This window comes from Nyctibius grandis, chromosome 8, assembly GCF_013368605.1.
Source record: "Nyctibius grandis isolate bNycGra1 chromosome 8, bNycGra1.pri, whole genome shotgun sequence".
NCBI classification, from domain to species: Eukaryota; Metazoa; Chordata; class Aves; order Nyctibiiformes; family Nyctibiidae; genus Nyctibius; species Nyctibius grandis.
Genome location: NC_090665.1, coordinates 14,447,703 through 14,464,272, shown reverse-complemented (window position 1 = coordinate 14,464,272; position 16,570 = coordinate 14,447,703). Strand labels below are relative to the sequence as shown.

The following is a 16,570-nucleotide window of genomic DNA, read 5'->3' as shown; positions in this document are numbered from 1 at the left end:
GTCTTTGAGGAGATCGGTATCTCCCTTTGAAATTTCCATTGTAAACGTGAAATACTGAGGACTCCTGAAAAAGCTTTTGTTCTGCCCTGTATCAGAAAAATAGGATCTAGCATCTTAGCCATATGCAGTTGTTTCTGATAAGTGAAAGATTTAGGAAAAGGCTAAACTGGTTTCCTTGAATTAAGTCATTAAACACTTCAGGCAAGACCTTTGGATCTCTTTTGTGCACAAAATTCAGGCAGCAGATCCAGAGTCTCCATGCCAGCTGCAGTAACAGACAGCTGCATTTTGATCAACAGAGAGAGACAAGCGTATGAAGCCTTGGGTAGGAAAGGCTTTCCTGTTGTAAGGAAAAGAAACAGACTGAAGTTTCGTCAAAGGACCCAGCACCGAAGAATGCCGAAGAATGTACTTTGGTTAACTGTTGACAAAAGCCTACCAGAAACAGCGTAACTTTATAGACAGAAAACTGAACACTAAAACTGCAGCTAAATGAAATGAAACCCACAAAATCTACCCAAGAGTACAGACAGCACTTTAGCCCACAAACCTTGTCAAAGGTCACCGGAGGACAGAAGACAGACAGACACCTGGAATCTGAGAAATCTTCTGTGATTTTTTCAAAATGCTTCAGCAGGAGTAGAAAGGTTCCCAGAAGAAGCTGATGGAGCTTGAGAGGCATGACAGCTCAGGACAGTGGCTTTTTACTTCTCAGTGGACAGAAGTGCCTCTTTACACAAAGGAAAGTATACTGGGCTGCACAGAATGCCACCGTCTCTCTCAAGTGCCACTTACAGGGAGAGCAGCCAAATGAGAGAGAAACTTGGGAAGGAGGACAGTAACAGGACAAAAGAGGGCCTACATGAGTGGCCAGGTCATTTACCTCCAGAAAATGGATGTGAGACTAAGTCATGTATACTGGGATATTAAGGACTTAAGGCAAGATGGCAGTGCACGTCCTCATGGCAATCATGTGGGATTACCCTTGACAGAACCTTCCTGAAGAGCCAACGGACAGGGTAAGAAGGTCATCTTGAAGATACCACTGTCTCTTTTATAGCTCTATGTTATGATGCAATTACCTTCAACAAACTGAGTCTCCAGCTCATCCACCATTTGAGAGAAACTAATTTGTTGCATGAGAAGAGGGCCAACAGCATGCCCTTATGCATACTGCTGGAGCAAATATTCTTTTAAAAGTACATATTGATACAGGTAATGTGAATATAACAAAAATTAATCACCCAAAGGAGAACACCAATTTGTAGTCGAAGAGGAAATACGACTGCTGCTTCGAATAAGACTCTCAGCAGTGTGATCTCGCCTACCTAAAATCCAAACTACTGAACTACAGAACTGAGAATCAGCCGCGCTGAGTTTGGTATCTCTGTTCTTCACTATTTGAGTTTACAGACAGTCTTTCTAAGATCAAAGTATCATTTAATGAACAGCACCAAAGCAGATAAAAATTTAAAATGAGAATCTATATTTATATCCAACCATTCCTTTATGATTGCCTAGTAAAGGAGTAGGTTTGTCAAATCCTGCTACAGGTTCCTTCCTCCACTCACACAAACTGAATAGTTTCAGTTCAGTTTTCCTCCCAAGAGAGATAGCCAGTCCTCTAAATTGCTACAGTGCTTTGTTCTTTTCCATTTAAGCCTTATACCAAGTTCTTTTTTAATAATCAGTGGCACTGAGCAAGAGTTAATAAGTATGACTTTCGCCAATATCAGGGTACCATTGAGTTATTAGGATTGGGCAAATTATCAGGAACCAGCTCCATCTTTACTTCCTCTCCCCAAACTTTCTTGAGGCTTTGCCTTTGCCCCCACAAAAGATTAATAAAGTAAATATCCCAATGATCGAGTCAAGATACAGTAGTAATAGATAAGATACTTCTATGTTTGTCATATCACCATGCACAGCAGTGTAATTGCATACAGCAACACTGCCAGGAACACTACATACAAATCAGGTTATCTCTGTTCCAGAAAATCTGAATTCAAGGTGAAACACCTGAAGAGGTCAGTTATAATGGAGGGAGAAAAAGAAGTCTGCCTCCCAAGGAAACAGTGGGAATTTTTGGTTGAATTGTTGGACAAACTAAATACCATAAAGGAAAATGGCTGCTCTCTAATCATATATATGAGTATAAAACTGGGGATGAATAAGTGAAGGTTGAAAATCAGTTTTATGTCAAGAATGAAGCCTTCAAGAACAACCTTTAATAAGGCAGTGAAGACATAAAACTTAATTAGCTCCAAATTGTAATTCAATAAGCTTACGAATAGATTTAAAGATGCTGTAGCTACTGCCAATAAACAATAGGCTTATAAGGTGCTTCAGTCCTTTGTTGTGCTGTACTTCTGTTGTTCTTTACACACTGGTTTAAATTACATCAGTGGCTTTTTAGTCCAAAAGTGCTCCTTTTTTCATATGAAGTAGGATCTGAACAGATCAGTGCTACGTATCAATTACTTGTATCTAACAGCATGAAGCAAAAAAAAACCTAAAATAACGCTCCCAGAACCATTTTATGTGACAAGATGAGCAAAACTGGTCATGCAGAAAAGTCCACCTATTCAGGCTTGGAAAGATACAGTTATATCACTCTCATCCTTTTCTCCAACGACTAAACGGTAATATCCTTCTTGAAGAAACAGTACACTACATTCAAATTTTTCTTTACATCGTAGTTCAACCCTGAACTTTCTAGGTTTGGACATTTGACTTCAGATAGACTCCTGTAAGTACTACCCTTAGGTAAACAAGAAATTCTTATAACTACTTTCAATATAGCATTCACTGGTTTCCCACTTGAATCATCAACAATTATGTCAAAACTGAAGTAAGATTTCAAGTAAGTTCACATGGAATTTCACAATACATTTGCAGTCAGGCATCACAGATAAAGACCTCCTCCTCCTCCCAGTCAATTCAAATACGTGCAGCTCTTGAAAAAGCAGGAAAACAGAAAAAATAAGTCAGAATATCACTAACATCTACCTGAAATAGTATTGTCTTTTGCTCAGTTCACAGGACACTGAACATCTAACACAGTGCATTGTTTGTTACTCTTCACAGCCTCCAGGAGAACCAGGCACATGTTCTCCTTGTACTCATCAGCAAGTGATCAGAAACATCGAGTCACTAGGTCTAGGCCACATCAGTCACAGAAACACACTAAGAGCCCCATCGTTGCTGGTTTTTTTCCGTACACAAGCTACAGGATGTTATTCTGTTTAGCATATAATTTTCCTGATTGATCAAGTTTCTTATACCAGATCTTCACACTGTATAATTTTAAAAAGCTTGAAGCTGTTAAAATACTTAAATATGGGATATGTTAAAGCCTTAAAGGGAAAAATAATTAAATCACAAAGATAAGCTGAACTTACAGTTTGTGATGTCAGGAGGGGCATAACTGTCATTCATGAACATGCTGGTGGGTTTTGCAACTTTCAGATAAACAAAGTCAGATGTGTTTTTTAAGGCAGTCACTGCTTCTTCATGAGTGACTTCTTCTAAGCAAACACTGTTCACCTAAAGATTAAAAAAAACAAAAATTCTGAACACAGAAAAATGTACATTTTCATAAGACACTCAGTGAAAGCTGTTGGAACACTCTGGCATTGAGAGTTTTCATTAGAATTCATGTGCCACAGACATAATTGGTTATATAAAAGTTACATAAAAGATGCATTGTAGTGCTTCCATATTTTGAAGAGGGAAGTAACTTCTGCAGATAATTCCAGGCAACATAGGAAATAAGGCTTGTACTGCACGGAACCTGGGGACCAAAGACACTTTTCTTTGTGTGATTACTTAACTTTATATACTGTGTAAAAACAATTGGGCCTTGTCAATTCTGTTATTTTGGGGAGGGGGGCGGGGGGGCGGGGAGAACAACTGTACTGCTTAAATATATTCTTTCCATCTGTATTTTCTAAGAGCTTCCTAAAAGTTTTCTAAATGCCTCTTATTGATTTTTTTTTAAAAAAGAAAAAAAACCAAACAGATTTAAACTCCTACCACTCCTGATGACTGAAAAGTCATTTTGCCGTGCATTGGTAATTGCAGTACAACCTAAACACACAGACGGAAGGTTACATTCTGCAAAATATGGGAGCTTATCTATACATTAGTGACTAAAAGCTTTGACTAAGTGAAATTCAGCTAATCAGAACATATCATATATGACATTTTACTCACTTCTTTCCTAACTTAATGAACTGATGGAATGATTACAGCTACAATAAATTAGGACATTATATTTACTATATCCAATAGCATATTGCATATGCTCCTTGCACCCCTGCAATAATATCTGATAGTAATCCAAAGCTACTTTATTTAATTTTGTCAGGCAAATTTTTTAATGGATAAAGTAATACTGGACAAAGTAATCTGTCTCAGAAGTTTGATATTTCTAACAAAAATTCCTTAAGACCTTCCATATATTTTACGATATAAGCAAGTTAGCATGAAATTTTCTTGTACAGGTAGCAAATCATAACTCTGGAAAGCAGTTTACCATTAAAAAGAAGCTTTGCACTGCCCTTACATTGTGGGGAAGTCCTATAATCAAAACACTTCCTGTGATGCAGATTTTAAAACTTAAAAACATGAAATATTAACAACATTATCATCAAGCAGCTGGATCTTTGGGTTTGTGCATTTGCATGGCATATGAAGGTGTATACCTATTGTGTGGCTAATAGTAAACATAATACATTCTCTCTCTCTTTTTCCCTCTCAATTCTCATGTGAGGATTTGCTCATGTCTTGAGTTGATTTCACAGAACTATGCATTGTAACACCAAGATCTCATTCCTAATACTTAAAAAAAAGCAGGATTCTTTAGATAAAGGGATAATCCCAGGATTCTTTATCTTTAAGTAGCTTCAATTTTCCCACCTCTGTATTTGTAAGTGACAAACTTATCCGAAAAGTCTTTTTACAGATGGGAAACTCTGCACTAAATATTCAGAGTCAGTTTCTTACTGTTCGAAGAGCAATAGAGCACACACGCTGCTGTCATGTACTCTGAATACAGACGTACTCCGAGCTCTTACAGAAGCAGCTACTGCCTGGTAGACATAAGAAACGGGCTGAATAATATAGGTTTTGCATGAAATATTGTGCTGAGGAATTATTTCAGATTTCCTGATGAGATGGTGTTGAACACTCCAGATTTAATTTTTATCATTGATTTCCTGGCAATATCATTTTTTTTACCGATTTCTGTGAAATAACACTTCACTTATAGGCAGCTTAACCACAAAGTGAATCATGCCCTTACAGGGCCTAAAAGTGAATGACCACAGAAAAAAAAAAATACAGCTCTTACTTACAGCTAAAAGTTTGTCTCCAATCTGAAGTTTGCCATCTTTATGTGCTGCCCCACCCTCAATGATTTTGGTTACATAGATGCTGTTGTCCCCAGGTATATGCTGATTTCCTACACCACCAGCAATACTGAAACCAAGACCTGCTTGAAGATAAATTCATTACTCAAGAAACCTTTTAGCATCCATTAGATTCAAATTATTATATAAATAATAATGCTATTTGTATCACATATACACATACATATATATAAAAATATTAGGCTCTGGTTGAAGCAATACTGGATGCCTTTCCAAGTGAATGCCATAATTTTCTAGAAAGTTCTGGAAAAGATGTAACATTTACAGAAGTTCTGAAAATCAAAAGCTATATCATTTACTTCATGCCTTGCAAAACATGCACACAACATAGCCGTAGCATCACCACTGACATTTAAAGAACCATTGTCCAACATTTCCCCATACAGAAACAAAATAATACTTTCTCTAAATGTTTTTTTAAGCTCTCAAAGATCTTTCTAGGTAATTCAATGAAATATTTTACTCCCATTTGTAATGTATTTAAAAATTACTAAATACTATCAGAAACACATTTTTATCATATGAAAGAAAAACATGCATTCTACAAGAACAGTTTCAAGACACAGGGATGAAAATTCAGAAGCATTTGAGATGCCATTATCTTATTTTTCATTATTCTGCACTTCCTAGAACTTCATATGCAAAATACTATTTTATTTAGAAAAATAAATGCATAAATCTATCATCAACTCTATCCCTCTTGTGAAACGGAAGTTTTATACTTCCTACGTACCTTTAGGGCCTTTTACAAGTTTGATTTCCACTATTTTTTCTGTGACTGGTTTTCTTCTTTTGACATACAATCGTACAATTGATCCCGCTTCTTTCAATGCTTCAACTGCTTTGCTGTGTGTCACATCACGAACATCCACCTCATTTACTCGTAGAATACAATCGTTAACCCTAGAGACAGCAACATTCATGTTCAGCTGTTGTGTTATACCAGAGTGGACACATTAGAAGCCTAATGTTTTATCTACAATACACTGATGTACATGTTAACACATTAAGATACATAGATTTTGCTTCAAATTCATTGAATCAAGACAATGCTCTAAAATTAACTATTAGTGCTTAAAAATAAAACAAGTAACACTAGAAAACATTTGAAGGGAATATTTTGTTCACAGCTGAAGAGGACAACATCTTATCTGTGTTTCATTTAAACAGTAGTTTGAACAGAGCTTCATACAAACCACCTTTTGTTTAGGGCTATAACAAAGAACTAAAAAATTCAGAAACTAGGAGGCACACAATGAGAAGACACTAGTTTTAAGCTATGATATGAACAAGTCAACATCCATTCCTGCTTTTCACAAGCTCTTTAAGCACCAGCCTTCCACTCCATTTAACATGTTGCTGTATTAACACTGAGCTCTCATTACACTAAGTACAATGCCTGACCCACCTGTCACCATTTTCTGCCAGATGTACCTCTGACAATGGCCAACATGCTAAAATGAAGCCTTGAAATAAGCTTATTAGGACTAAAAACCATAAGGCATCAGGCATTTGCACCAAAAGTGATAGGGCAAGTTCTTGACAATGCAAGAGAAAAAAAGCTGGTCCTACAACTGGATGTTGTTTTTTTTTCCACACAGTGATACAGGAGTACACTTAAAAGACTGTTCTGGATTAGAAAAATAATTCACTAATGCAATTAACTTCTAATACTACTCTTCAAAGGAAGTTGCAAATATCATTTGCTACCATCTAATAATATGCCAACACTTCCTCACTAGGAGTTAAGTAGTAGTATCAGTTCACAATTAAACAAGAAAATGGGGTATATTGGAGGAGTACTCTATTAATTTAAACAAAAAATATAGGTTTTGAAGATGTGTAGTATCTTTGAAAAATTAAGACACAGAATTATACCAAACATAAAAAGATGGTTCTTATTAAGCTCAACTATCTTACAGATCAGAAAATCTGCACATGGATAACCTACCTAAGCTTTTTCTTTGTATTTTGAATTAAGGACTAAAGAACATATGTCATAATCAATTTATACCACCGAATAGAAAAGATAAAGTTCACTTAATTTCACTTAACTGCATATTTTATTGGTTGGGAGAAAAAAAAAATTGGTCCACTCCAACATTTTTCATTATTTACAAAATACTTCTGCAATAAAAACTTATTTAAAATGTAATGTAGAATAAAACTACTAAAAGTAACAGAAAGCATTCTATCCACTGTTTGAAACTATAATAATAAACATTTAGCAACCCAACACAGAAAGTCATCATACCGTAATCTTCCATCCTGTGCAGCTGCACCCCCAGCTATAATTTTTGTAATGAAAATACTTGAATCATCCCCAATATGTGGGTTGTCTGTACCACCTGCAATGCTAAAGCCAAGTCCTGAATTTCCCTAAAGGTAGAGGGGAAAAAAAATTTACGCATTTCTTTTTTAGGGAAACGATATTCTAGTTTATCTATCTGATTCAATATAGAACCAAATCTATATAATTTTCACCGATAAAAAATATTAAAAGACACCTTAAGCAGTATACTACATATAACCATACATGAGATGTAATTATATTTATTTTCATAGAAGAACATAAGTCATTGTGTAACTGCAAGAGATACAGTTCGAACCCCACCGCCTTCTCATTGAAGTGAACTTGATAAACTAGATAACAACTTCCCTCTCTAGTGAGCTAGATCTTTGAGATTATTTACATGAATATTTGCTCCTCATTAAATTATTAGCGACAAATTATTTTTCCCAGAGAAGTCTCCAAGTAATTTGTGTCACGTATGTAATATATCCTCACAGATGCAGAGACTCAGACTGACGTTTTCTCTTCAAAGGTTGCCTGACCTCACTATCAACTGCAAGACCTCTTCACCCTCCCAGTAACCACCAGAACTGCACAGGTATCAAATACAACCATTTCTTTCGTTCTTTTTGTTAACAGTGCAGCTCAAGAAAGGAGAACTGAGATAGATCTCTATGTCGTAAACCTAACAAAGCAATGCATACGACAAGGTGTCACTTGTAATCTCAACTGCAAGCCTGACTCTCAATATAAAACTTCATCGTATAAATAAAAGCCTACCATAAATGGCAATATAGGAAATGAAATAGTAATTTGTGTTATCACTCTCTACAAGCCTAGATAATAACACTAAATGCTGTATGTCTCAGGGAGATCCTTCCCCCATTTTACTCTTAACGGTCAAGGATATGAATAAAAACTTCTATTCCTGCTCCAGCAACTGGGTGTATTTTTTTTCTTTAGGTTAAATAATCTACCTAAAGAAAAAAAAAAAAACCAAAACAGTACGGATTGTTTTGGATTGCCATTTAGCAGTATCAAGACGTTAATTTTTAATATTAAAGTATCATAAATCCCATCTAAAACAGAGTACAGAAAGACATTTAGCATGTTACCCTTTCAAGAGTAATTTCTTCATACTCATAATCTGCATCCGTGCCATTGACCTATAAAGAAAGAAAAGTGAGACTTACAGAGAATTTTACACTTTACAGGACACAGTTTGCTTGGCTGGTGGTTCACTCCCATCAAGTCTCAGCTGATTCACAGTGACCACTGAGCTCAGAGGGGACGTGTGATTTTCACGCTGCTCTGTACATGAATCAGACACTCTTTTTGTATGAGTTTAAAAGTTAAGATTTCAGAGAGCAGAGTGTTCTACACAGACACTGTAGAGCAGAAGCCCTTTGCTTCCGTTTGCCAGAAAAACAAAATGCTCTTGAGATCCTCAGATGTTCCTCAGGTCATATAGCAAGTTGAAACTGAGAAAAAAGGAGGGGGTCATGGGGTAGAGAAGAAATTGTGTAGAAGAACATAGCAGTATTTTCACACTGTTGTTCCTCACAGAGCAGAGAAAAATGAAAGGCTGATGCTTTATATAATTTCTCACTAGAAATCAAAAGCAACATTTAACAACTGTTTATATCACTATTTTTCATGTTAAATATATACTAGAAGATCAACAAATTAAAACAGTACCAAAAACAGCAGAAGAGTTTAGAAGAATATTTTACAAAGCTAGATAAAAAACCCAAATACTAGAAGTATGCCTTGTTGTCCTCAAGTTAGAACGGATATCCACATTCTTTGCTGCCTACAGAACTAGGATAGAATCGAATAACAGAAGTAACAAATACCTAAATTAAGCAAAACCAATCAAATATCAAATTCTTAATGCTACTTTTATATTAAATATGATTAAGATTTTTTTTTCAATTACTAAGATATCTTGGAACTCACATTCTTTCTTCCGCAGATACCTACAGCAGCATATACAACATGCAGCTACAGGCAATTCCCTATTTCAAGCCTTTTAGGATGAAATATTTAACAAGACAAGAAATAACATTTATACTACTATTTTACAAAGCATCTTGTCTATTAAGATATTCTATATCTGGTAGTCTTCTGTATTGTTAAACATACTACTCAACATTTTATAAAGATACAAAATACATGTATAGAAGAGAGTATTTTAAAATCCGTACAGTTTTCTAGCAGAGAATTAAAAAAAGGACTTTAATTCACCCCACACAAAATTAAAAAAATCTACACCATTCCTCATATGTTTATTTAACATATTTAAAAGCTCCAGAAGCTGGAGATGCTACAGCTTTCACAGGCTGTCTAATATCAAGCTCATTTATCCCTCACTACAGTTTTTCCTTAATCTCTAGTTATATCTCCCCTTAATACAGTACAAGACATGTCCATTGCAGACATAGCAGATTATTATCTTTCTCTTTGCACAGTATCTCAAAAATTATATGTCCTTAGTAGCTTGTTCAGTGGAAAAGATATTGTGGTTTTAACACAAGATATTTCTCCATTAAAAAGGGAAGAGGTCTTGACCTTCTGGATACATGAAACTATCTATTACTACACCAACACAAAAGAAGCCACTGTGATCAAAAGTTTTTATGTTAGCTTAGTTTTATTATCTACAAGAACGACAACATGTGCTAACTGAACCAGTCATCTAGTATTACAGTACCTGGGAAAAGGTTCATGATGACTGATCAGTATGTGGCCTTTTTTTCTTTTTTTTTTTTTTTTTTTTTAAAATAAATAACAAGGACAATTAATCATTTCCCTATGCATTACCACTAGGCAAAACAAAGCCAATTCTAATATATTTAAGCAGCCTCTTGCTTATTTCTATGTACAAAACTTTGTAATCCAATTTTAAAATATCATCCAGATAAACAGGAGCAAACAAGAACTTCCATTGTTTTTATCTTTTGCTTTAGCTCAGTTCTATAGTCCCTTTTTTTTAATTTACCTTTGAATTGATTTTATCTAACAAACCAAACGTTAGCAGAGACAAGAGCAAGGCTACATCAAATGATGAAAATCATTGTCTTATTCTACCTTTTTCAAGTTTTGAAGTGATCTCAGATCCACTAAGCCAAGCTTTATTTGCAGGGACTTCACCTGGATGAAGGAAGTTCTACACAAATGCTGTAATTATGCCACAGCAATCTTCTTTGAATCTGAAAATCTACTAGCAGTCAGGCAGAACTTGGTTAGAGCCTTTTGGCTGCACAGAGGTTAATTTCTCTGGTATGGTTAATCTTTTCATGTCCCATCGACTTGAGTTTTGCTTATATTTCCTTGAGCTTTAACAAAGAATGTTTCCTGATGTTTTTTTCCAACCCAGTTTGAGTTCTAAGGGCGAGAACTTCCTCAGCAGCTTTATGATGCAGGTAACGAGAGCTGTATTCTTGACCATTTGTTCCTTGATGACTTTCTAGATCCACATTTTGCTTTTTTCTTCTTTCAATAGAAAGCACTTTACTAGTTAAGGTTTTTGTATTCATGATGCAGTCACCTCACAAGTATGATTTTACATTACTTATCGCTTAACAATTCCATTAGCTGCTGGGGAACCTAGAAGGATATTCCTTTACTCAACCTCCTATGCTTACAGAGTAGGTTAGATTACAGATAGTTATGGGCTTGTTTGTTTTACATTCACTGCAAACTGATAATTTAGACAGCTTATGATTTTGTTCTGTTACTGCTATTTTCTCTTCCTCTGAAGTCTCTATCGGCCCGTGGTATTCCTATCACAAAACACGCGCTGCCAAACACAAATTTTAGCCTCCACACAACTACGCTTATTACCTTAAAGTTTCAAACAGAACAAACACACTTTTATGAACATTTGGAGCACTAAAATCTTAAGTCTAGCCACTGCATTAAGAAGTGTTTTTACGAGAAGTACAACGGAAATAGCACATTAAATATTAAAGCAGTTGCCTGCACAGTTGAAGAAACAAATTGTTCTCTGAGGTTCCAGAGGTTCAGTGTTCAAACAACTGTGTTTTGCACTGTCATAAACTAGTACTCACACAGAACCCTCCACCTGCAATCTACAACTTTTTTTTTTCCCCATGTAACAGCTATTTAAGGACTTCAAATAACCATCAGGACAGCTGAAGAAATCATGCACCACCAGAGAGGTGGAACAGGCTTTATTAATCAGTAACAACTGACCTACACAACCCCATACAGAAAACATTATCTAAAGTTATAACTGAAAGCAAGCATAGGCTTACGTATGTTGGAGCCTCCAAAGAATCTGTATTCACCAGCACTGGAGGGGGATTTGCCTTTAATGAGAAATAAAAAAATATTATACAGTATAAGAGAAAATAATACTAATGATAATTATACAACATTTCATTTGCTGTGTTTCTCAAAGTTCCATTAAAACGTAGGCTCAGCTTGAGAATCGCAAAACTTCACCTTTTGAAATACTTGTTTCTACCCTGAACAAAGTGTTTTCATGACACAGAATCACACTCTTCCAAAACTCTCAGCTCATATTTTATTTACAAGTTCTGTCATTTATTATCTTACTTTTCAAAAGAAAAACTGAATCATGCTATCATTTGACATGATGTCAGTTACCCTAGTAATTTGTGATACAACATTCAGAAGCTGCTTTAACAGCCAATATCTTAAAAACCAAATTTTGGTGGATTTGATTCCTCTTTCTTCCTACCAGGAATGTTTAAAAATCCATTATCTTTAAAATTAAGACTTTTTTTTTTTTTTTAATCTCTGATGTGTGCATGTGTGGAATTCAGGAACAGTTTAACAGGCTCCAATATAAGCTAGTATTAAACTCATTCAAAGAAACGTAAAAGCTACAAAAACATGACAATTAAATTAACCTACTAATATTCCGCATTTTAGTTTCATTACCATGACAAGAAGATACTTCTGAAGAATTCATGATTTTTAAAAGCCCCCAAAAACTAGGAAGTAAGCGATGACTCAGAAGCTCCTTGCAAAAGACTGAGATGAATAATCTACCGCCACTAGACAGGAGTCATCAATCTGTTATCAGGTTGCTGTGTCAGAAATTAGGCCTGTATCATTTAGTAAGTACTAAAATCAGATGGTATCTGATTAACAAGTTAACAGAGTAGACTATTAAAAAAAAGAAACAAAAAGGATGACACTTATGACTGTCAAGATGCCATCAAACAGCTTTTTCACCCAGCAATTCTCTCACTGGAAGCACGGGTACCCTTTACGCAGTACAGAAATCAAGGACTAGTTACTAGTGTCACAATAAAAATCTCTGTCAAAACAATGCTCACTCTCACCACCATTTTCTGCCATTAAGTTACATTCCAATTTCTGCTTCTTATTCAAGTGCAAGTTCTATTAAAACAAGATTAAATTAAAAATAAGATCCTATATTAAAAACAACAGTCAATTAAATTATACATCACCATCCCTGTAAGAGCTTTACAGTTAACACGATTTTAAGACAAACAAAACAATACATTGCATTAAAAAGAACATGACTGAACATGAGGGCATTAGGAGTCTAATCTCCACTGGATCTACAAGAGACGAGCATACATACATTTATTTTTTATTTGTATATCACCTATGAAAAGATTTTCAATTTATAAATAGAAAGTAAAACAAGGATTAATTCTGAGAGTTCAGTCATGTTCTTCACATTTCACTCAATTTTGTAATTTATTTTTATTTAATATTAGGATTCTGTATTATCCAAGTATATTCAACAAAAGCAGTGCCAGTGAAAGCTGGTTTCCCATGAATCTTTTTCTTGAGGCTGACAAGTGTTCATCTTTTAATGTCTTAAAGAAGAGGAAGACTAGCGCAAAGCAAATTGCTATTAGTAGGTGAGGTTTCTATGCAAACAGCATGTTTGAGACACAAACTAGCCAACAGATGCAACACACCTTCTGTAAGTTACATGACTGCTCCTAACACTCCTTCTTCATTTATCTGAATTTTCCATCAATAAGCAATAATCTACCATGGTTTCCAAGCAGGAAGGAGAAAAGCTTTGTGCCAGGCATTCCAAAGGTATGCCCGGACGCTGCAAAGGCACAGCGTAACATCTATCTCAAAACATCAAATGTTTCTGGAAGGAAGACCTGGTATTTCAGTCTGTTATGCAAGAGTTCTCCGAATTACCTAACACTTTCAAGCTTCTGTGCCAGGGCTTGTTCAAATATTTAAAAGCCATTTGACAAGTTTGTTTACAAGCAGGCTGAGGGCTTGCCTAAGGGGTAAAGTGACTAACAAAATAGAGAGATGTATCTATTGCACAAAAACGCATCTGCCAAATCCGAAGTTGATTATAACTTTCTGTGATATTTTCTAATTGCTTAGAATCACAAATGATGCAGAATTATACAGCTAACTACTGCAGACATTTATATGCACTCAGAAGACAAAGGCACAGACCACTCCATTCTTACTCTTCTGCTTGTAGTCCAGCATCATCAATGGGCATTAACACAGTCACAGCAATGGCAGTCAAAGAAAATATAAATACATATAGCAGTAATTACTTTCCTTTAAATTAAGTTTAGCCTACTGGCAATTCCCTGAAAGTAAATGCTACTGGAAACTCAGTTATCTTTATCCACCAAGGCTGACAGCAGAAGTTCACTGGTCACACTAGTCTGCCTGCCTCAAACCCTGATGTGGGCAGAATCACTCTATAAGGAGGAAATAGTTCTGAAACTAATCAAACCGCTGGTCTGCCTGTTGGGCAAAGTACAGGTGAGAGATTCATATAAACATATATCCACTAAAAATTGCACTATAAAACAGCCAGCTGTAAAAACTTTTGATTATTGGATTATGTAAAATTTAACAATGTAGCAAAGATGAAAAAAAATATTACCACCTGTTGCAAGTTTAGCTGCATAGGTTGAAAGTAGACCTTAAGAAAAAAAATACTGACATATATACTACAAAAATATCCCAGTAATACTCTGGATAGCTTAATTCACTTCTAAAATTAATAAATATCTGTCACAAAACAAATCTAAAAAGTGTCCCATCTTTTCAGAAGGCGTGCACCCATTGTTTGGTATTTTTGCACTGAAAGTTACAGTAAAGTTACAAAAAATAAAAGCAGAATGCCATTCAATATGCAAAAATATAACTGCTACCTAACCTAAATTATTCCATAACTTGCCATGCTATGGTCACATATTCCAAGCTATATGCAAGATATTGATATTAACTCATGTTCACTGCTTTCACTTGTCTTGACAGGGTTTATTTTTTTTGTGTGTTGACATTATGTGACCTAAAGGATGAAGGTCCAGAAGAGAAGCACATTCTGTGAGTCAAACAGGTTAGGAATAGAGGGGGTAAGAAAAAAAAAAAAAAAACAAAACTAAAAACCCCTTTTGTTTTCTAAATGCCCCAAGCACACTAATACCAACAAATGGCGGGAGAACAGTGTCATGCAAGTGCAATTGATGAAAGACATATATTAAGTATTCGTATATGAGATGAGACAACAACTTAGTATAAATAAATCAATCAAGCAAGCAATAACACTTTAGTAGTAAGGGTGAAATGCCTCTAAAATTATTATGTGAGCAAATATTATTATATTTGCTTCTTTCCATTCTTTTGAGATTTTTTTCTTTAGTTATTTCACAACTTCCCAATATACCTTCATATGAAAATATAGATATTTTAAATGCACTAAAAGTTGCTATAAAACAAACAAAAATTAGGATGCAACTCCAGTGTATTACTAATTCAGCTGTTTCACAGTTCATTTCAAACCTGTGTGTAAGAGTACCAAAACATGAATTTAAATAAAGCACTGAAATAAATTGAGTAAATAAAAGTTGAACAAATTTAACAAAAAAAGAATAAAAACCTGTGGTATGGTGGATGGGATGACAGTGGTCTCAGCAGGGACTGGTGGGACAGGGATCACAGGGACAATGGGAGAAGAGGAAGGAACAGCTTCTGTGGGCTAAAAATCACCAACAAAATGTCAAAAATAAAGAAAACTAGAAAAACATTTTAAAACAAACAAGATTCAAACTTAGCAGCTTAAAAAAAAATTCTGAAATAGCATATGGTTTGGAGACTAACCACAACCGAAAACAACCAACCAGCTTTAACCAGGCTGGATATGGCAGTGAGTCCCCAGCAACGTGCTCATGTCAGTGAACCCAAAGTAGTAAGACATACCCACATTGCTTATTCATACCCAGTTACTCACCTTGCAGTACAGAGTAATAAGACTTTGGGGTCCAACAGAAAACCTGTTCATGTCAATGGACAGACTCAGGGTTTTTGTGGCCTGGCTGCACAACAGAAGCCCTTCATCATTATACAACAGTGTGCAAAAGCAGGGAAACAGTGGCTAAAGCTGATAGCCCTGAACAAAGTTAATATTCCTTTTTGATAAAGGGGAAAAATCAGAAGTACATTAAGGTTTTTAAACCAGGCAAAAATCAATGAAAATTTTTAGTTAAATGGGTAGAAGATCCTAAAACAGATTCAATCTACCTCTCAAAGATCTTCATACAGGTTTACCATACACCTTCAGACTAGTAGAATTTTCATCTTAGGGATTTTCATTAAAATATTAACCAGGAAAGCTACTGACACATAAGCTGCAACGGAACAAGATTACAAATTGCATTTTGAGCCAAACATTGACTCAAATCATTTTGAGATGTTAACATACTGGTTGTCAACAAGCTGTCAGCAACATAAACTACTGGCAACCACCATCAAAATTACAAGCTGAACAGCAGATCAAAGCTCTTGTGACTTAGCTGTTCCAAGACATTCTTGTGATCTT

The 16,570-nt window shown here is 35.4% G+C and overlaps 1 protein-coding gene across 6 annotated transcripts in view; it reads right to left on the bottom strand.

Annotated features, from left to right (window-relative positions):
- DLG1 (discs large MAGUK scaffold protein 1) overlaps positions 1–16,570 on the bottom strand; it is a 160,795-nt gene that overhangs the window by 47,648 nt on the left and 96,577 nt on the right. For 3 of the 6 annotated variants that reach the window (XM_068407156.1, XM_068407159.1, XM_068407161.1), the window contains exons 5-11: positions 15,632–15,730; positions 12,006–12,059; positions 8,841–8,891; positions 7,687–7,811; positions 6,166–6,335; positions 5,358–5,497; positions 3,402–3,546 (exon numbers count right to left, since the gene is read on the bottom strand). In XM_068407156.1, the coding sequence (XP_068263257.1) occupies positions 3,402–3,546; positions 5,358–5,497; positions 6,166–6,335; positions 7,687–7,811; positions 8,841–8,891; positions 12,006–12,059; positions 15,632–15,730 (784 nt within the window). The remainder of the gene's footprint in view (positions 1–3,401; positions 3,547–5,357; positions 5,498–6,165; positions 6,336–7,686; positions 7,812–8,840; positions 8,892–12,005; positions 12,060–15,631; positions 15,731–16,570) is intronic. The other 3 variants (XM_068407158.1, XM_068407160.1, XM_068407162.1) reach the window with 1 other exon arrangement.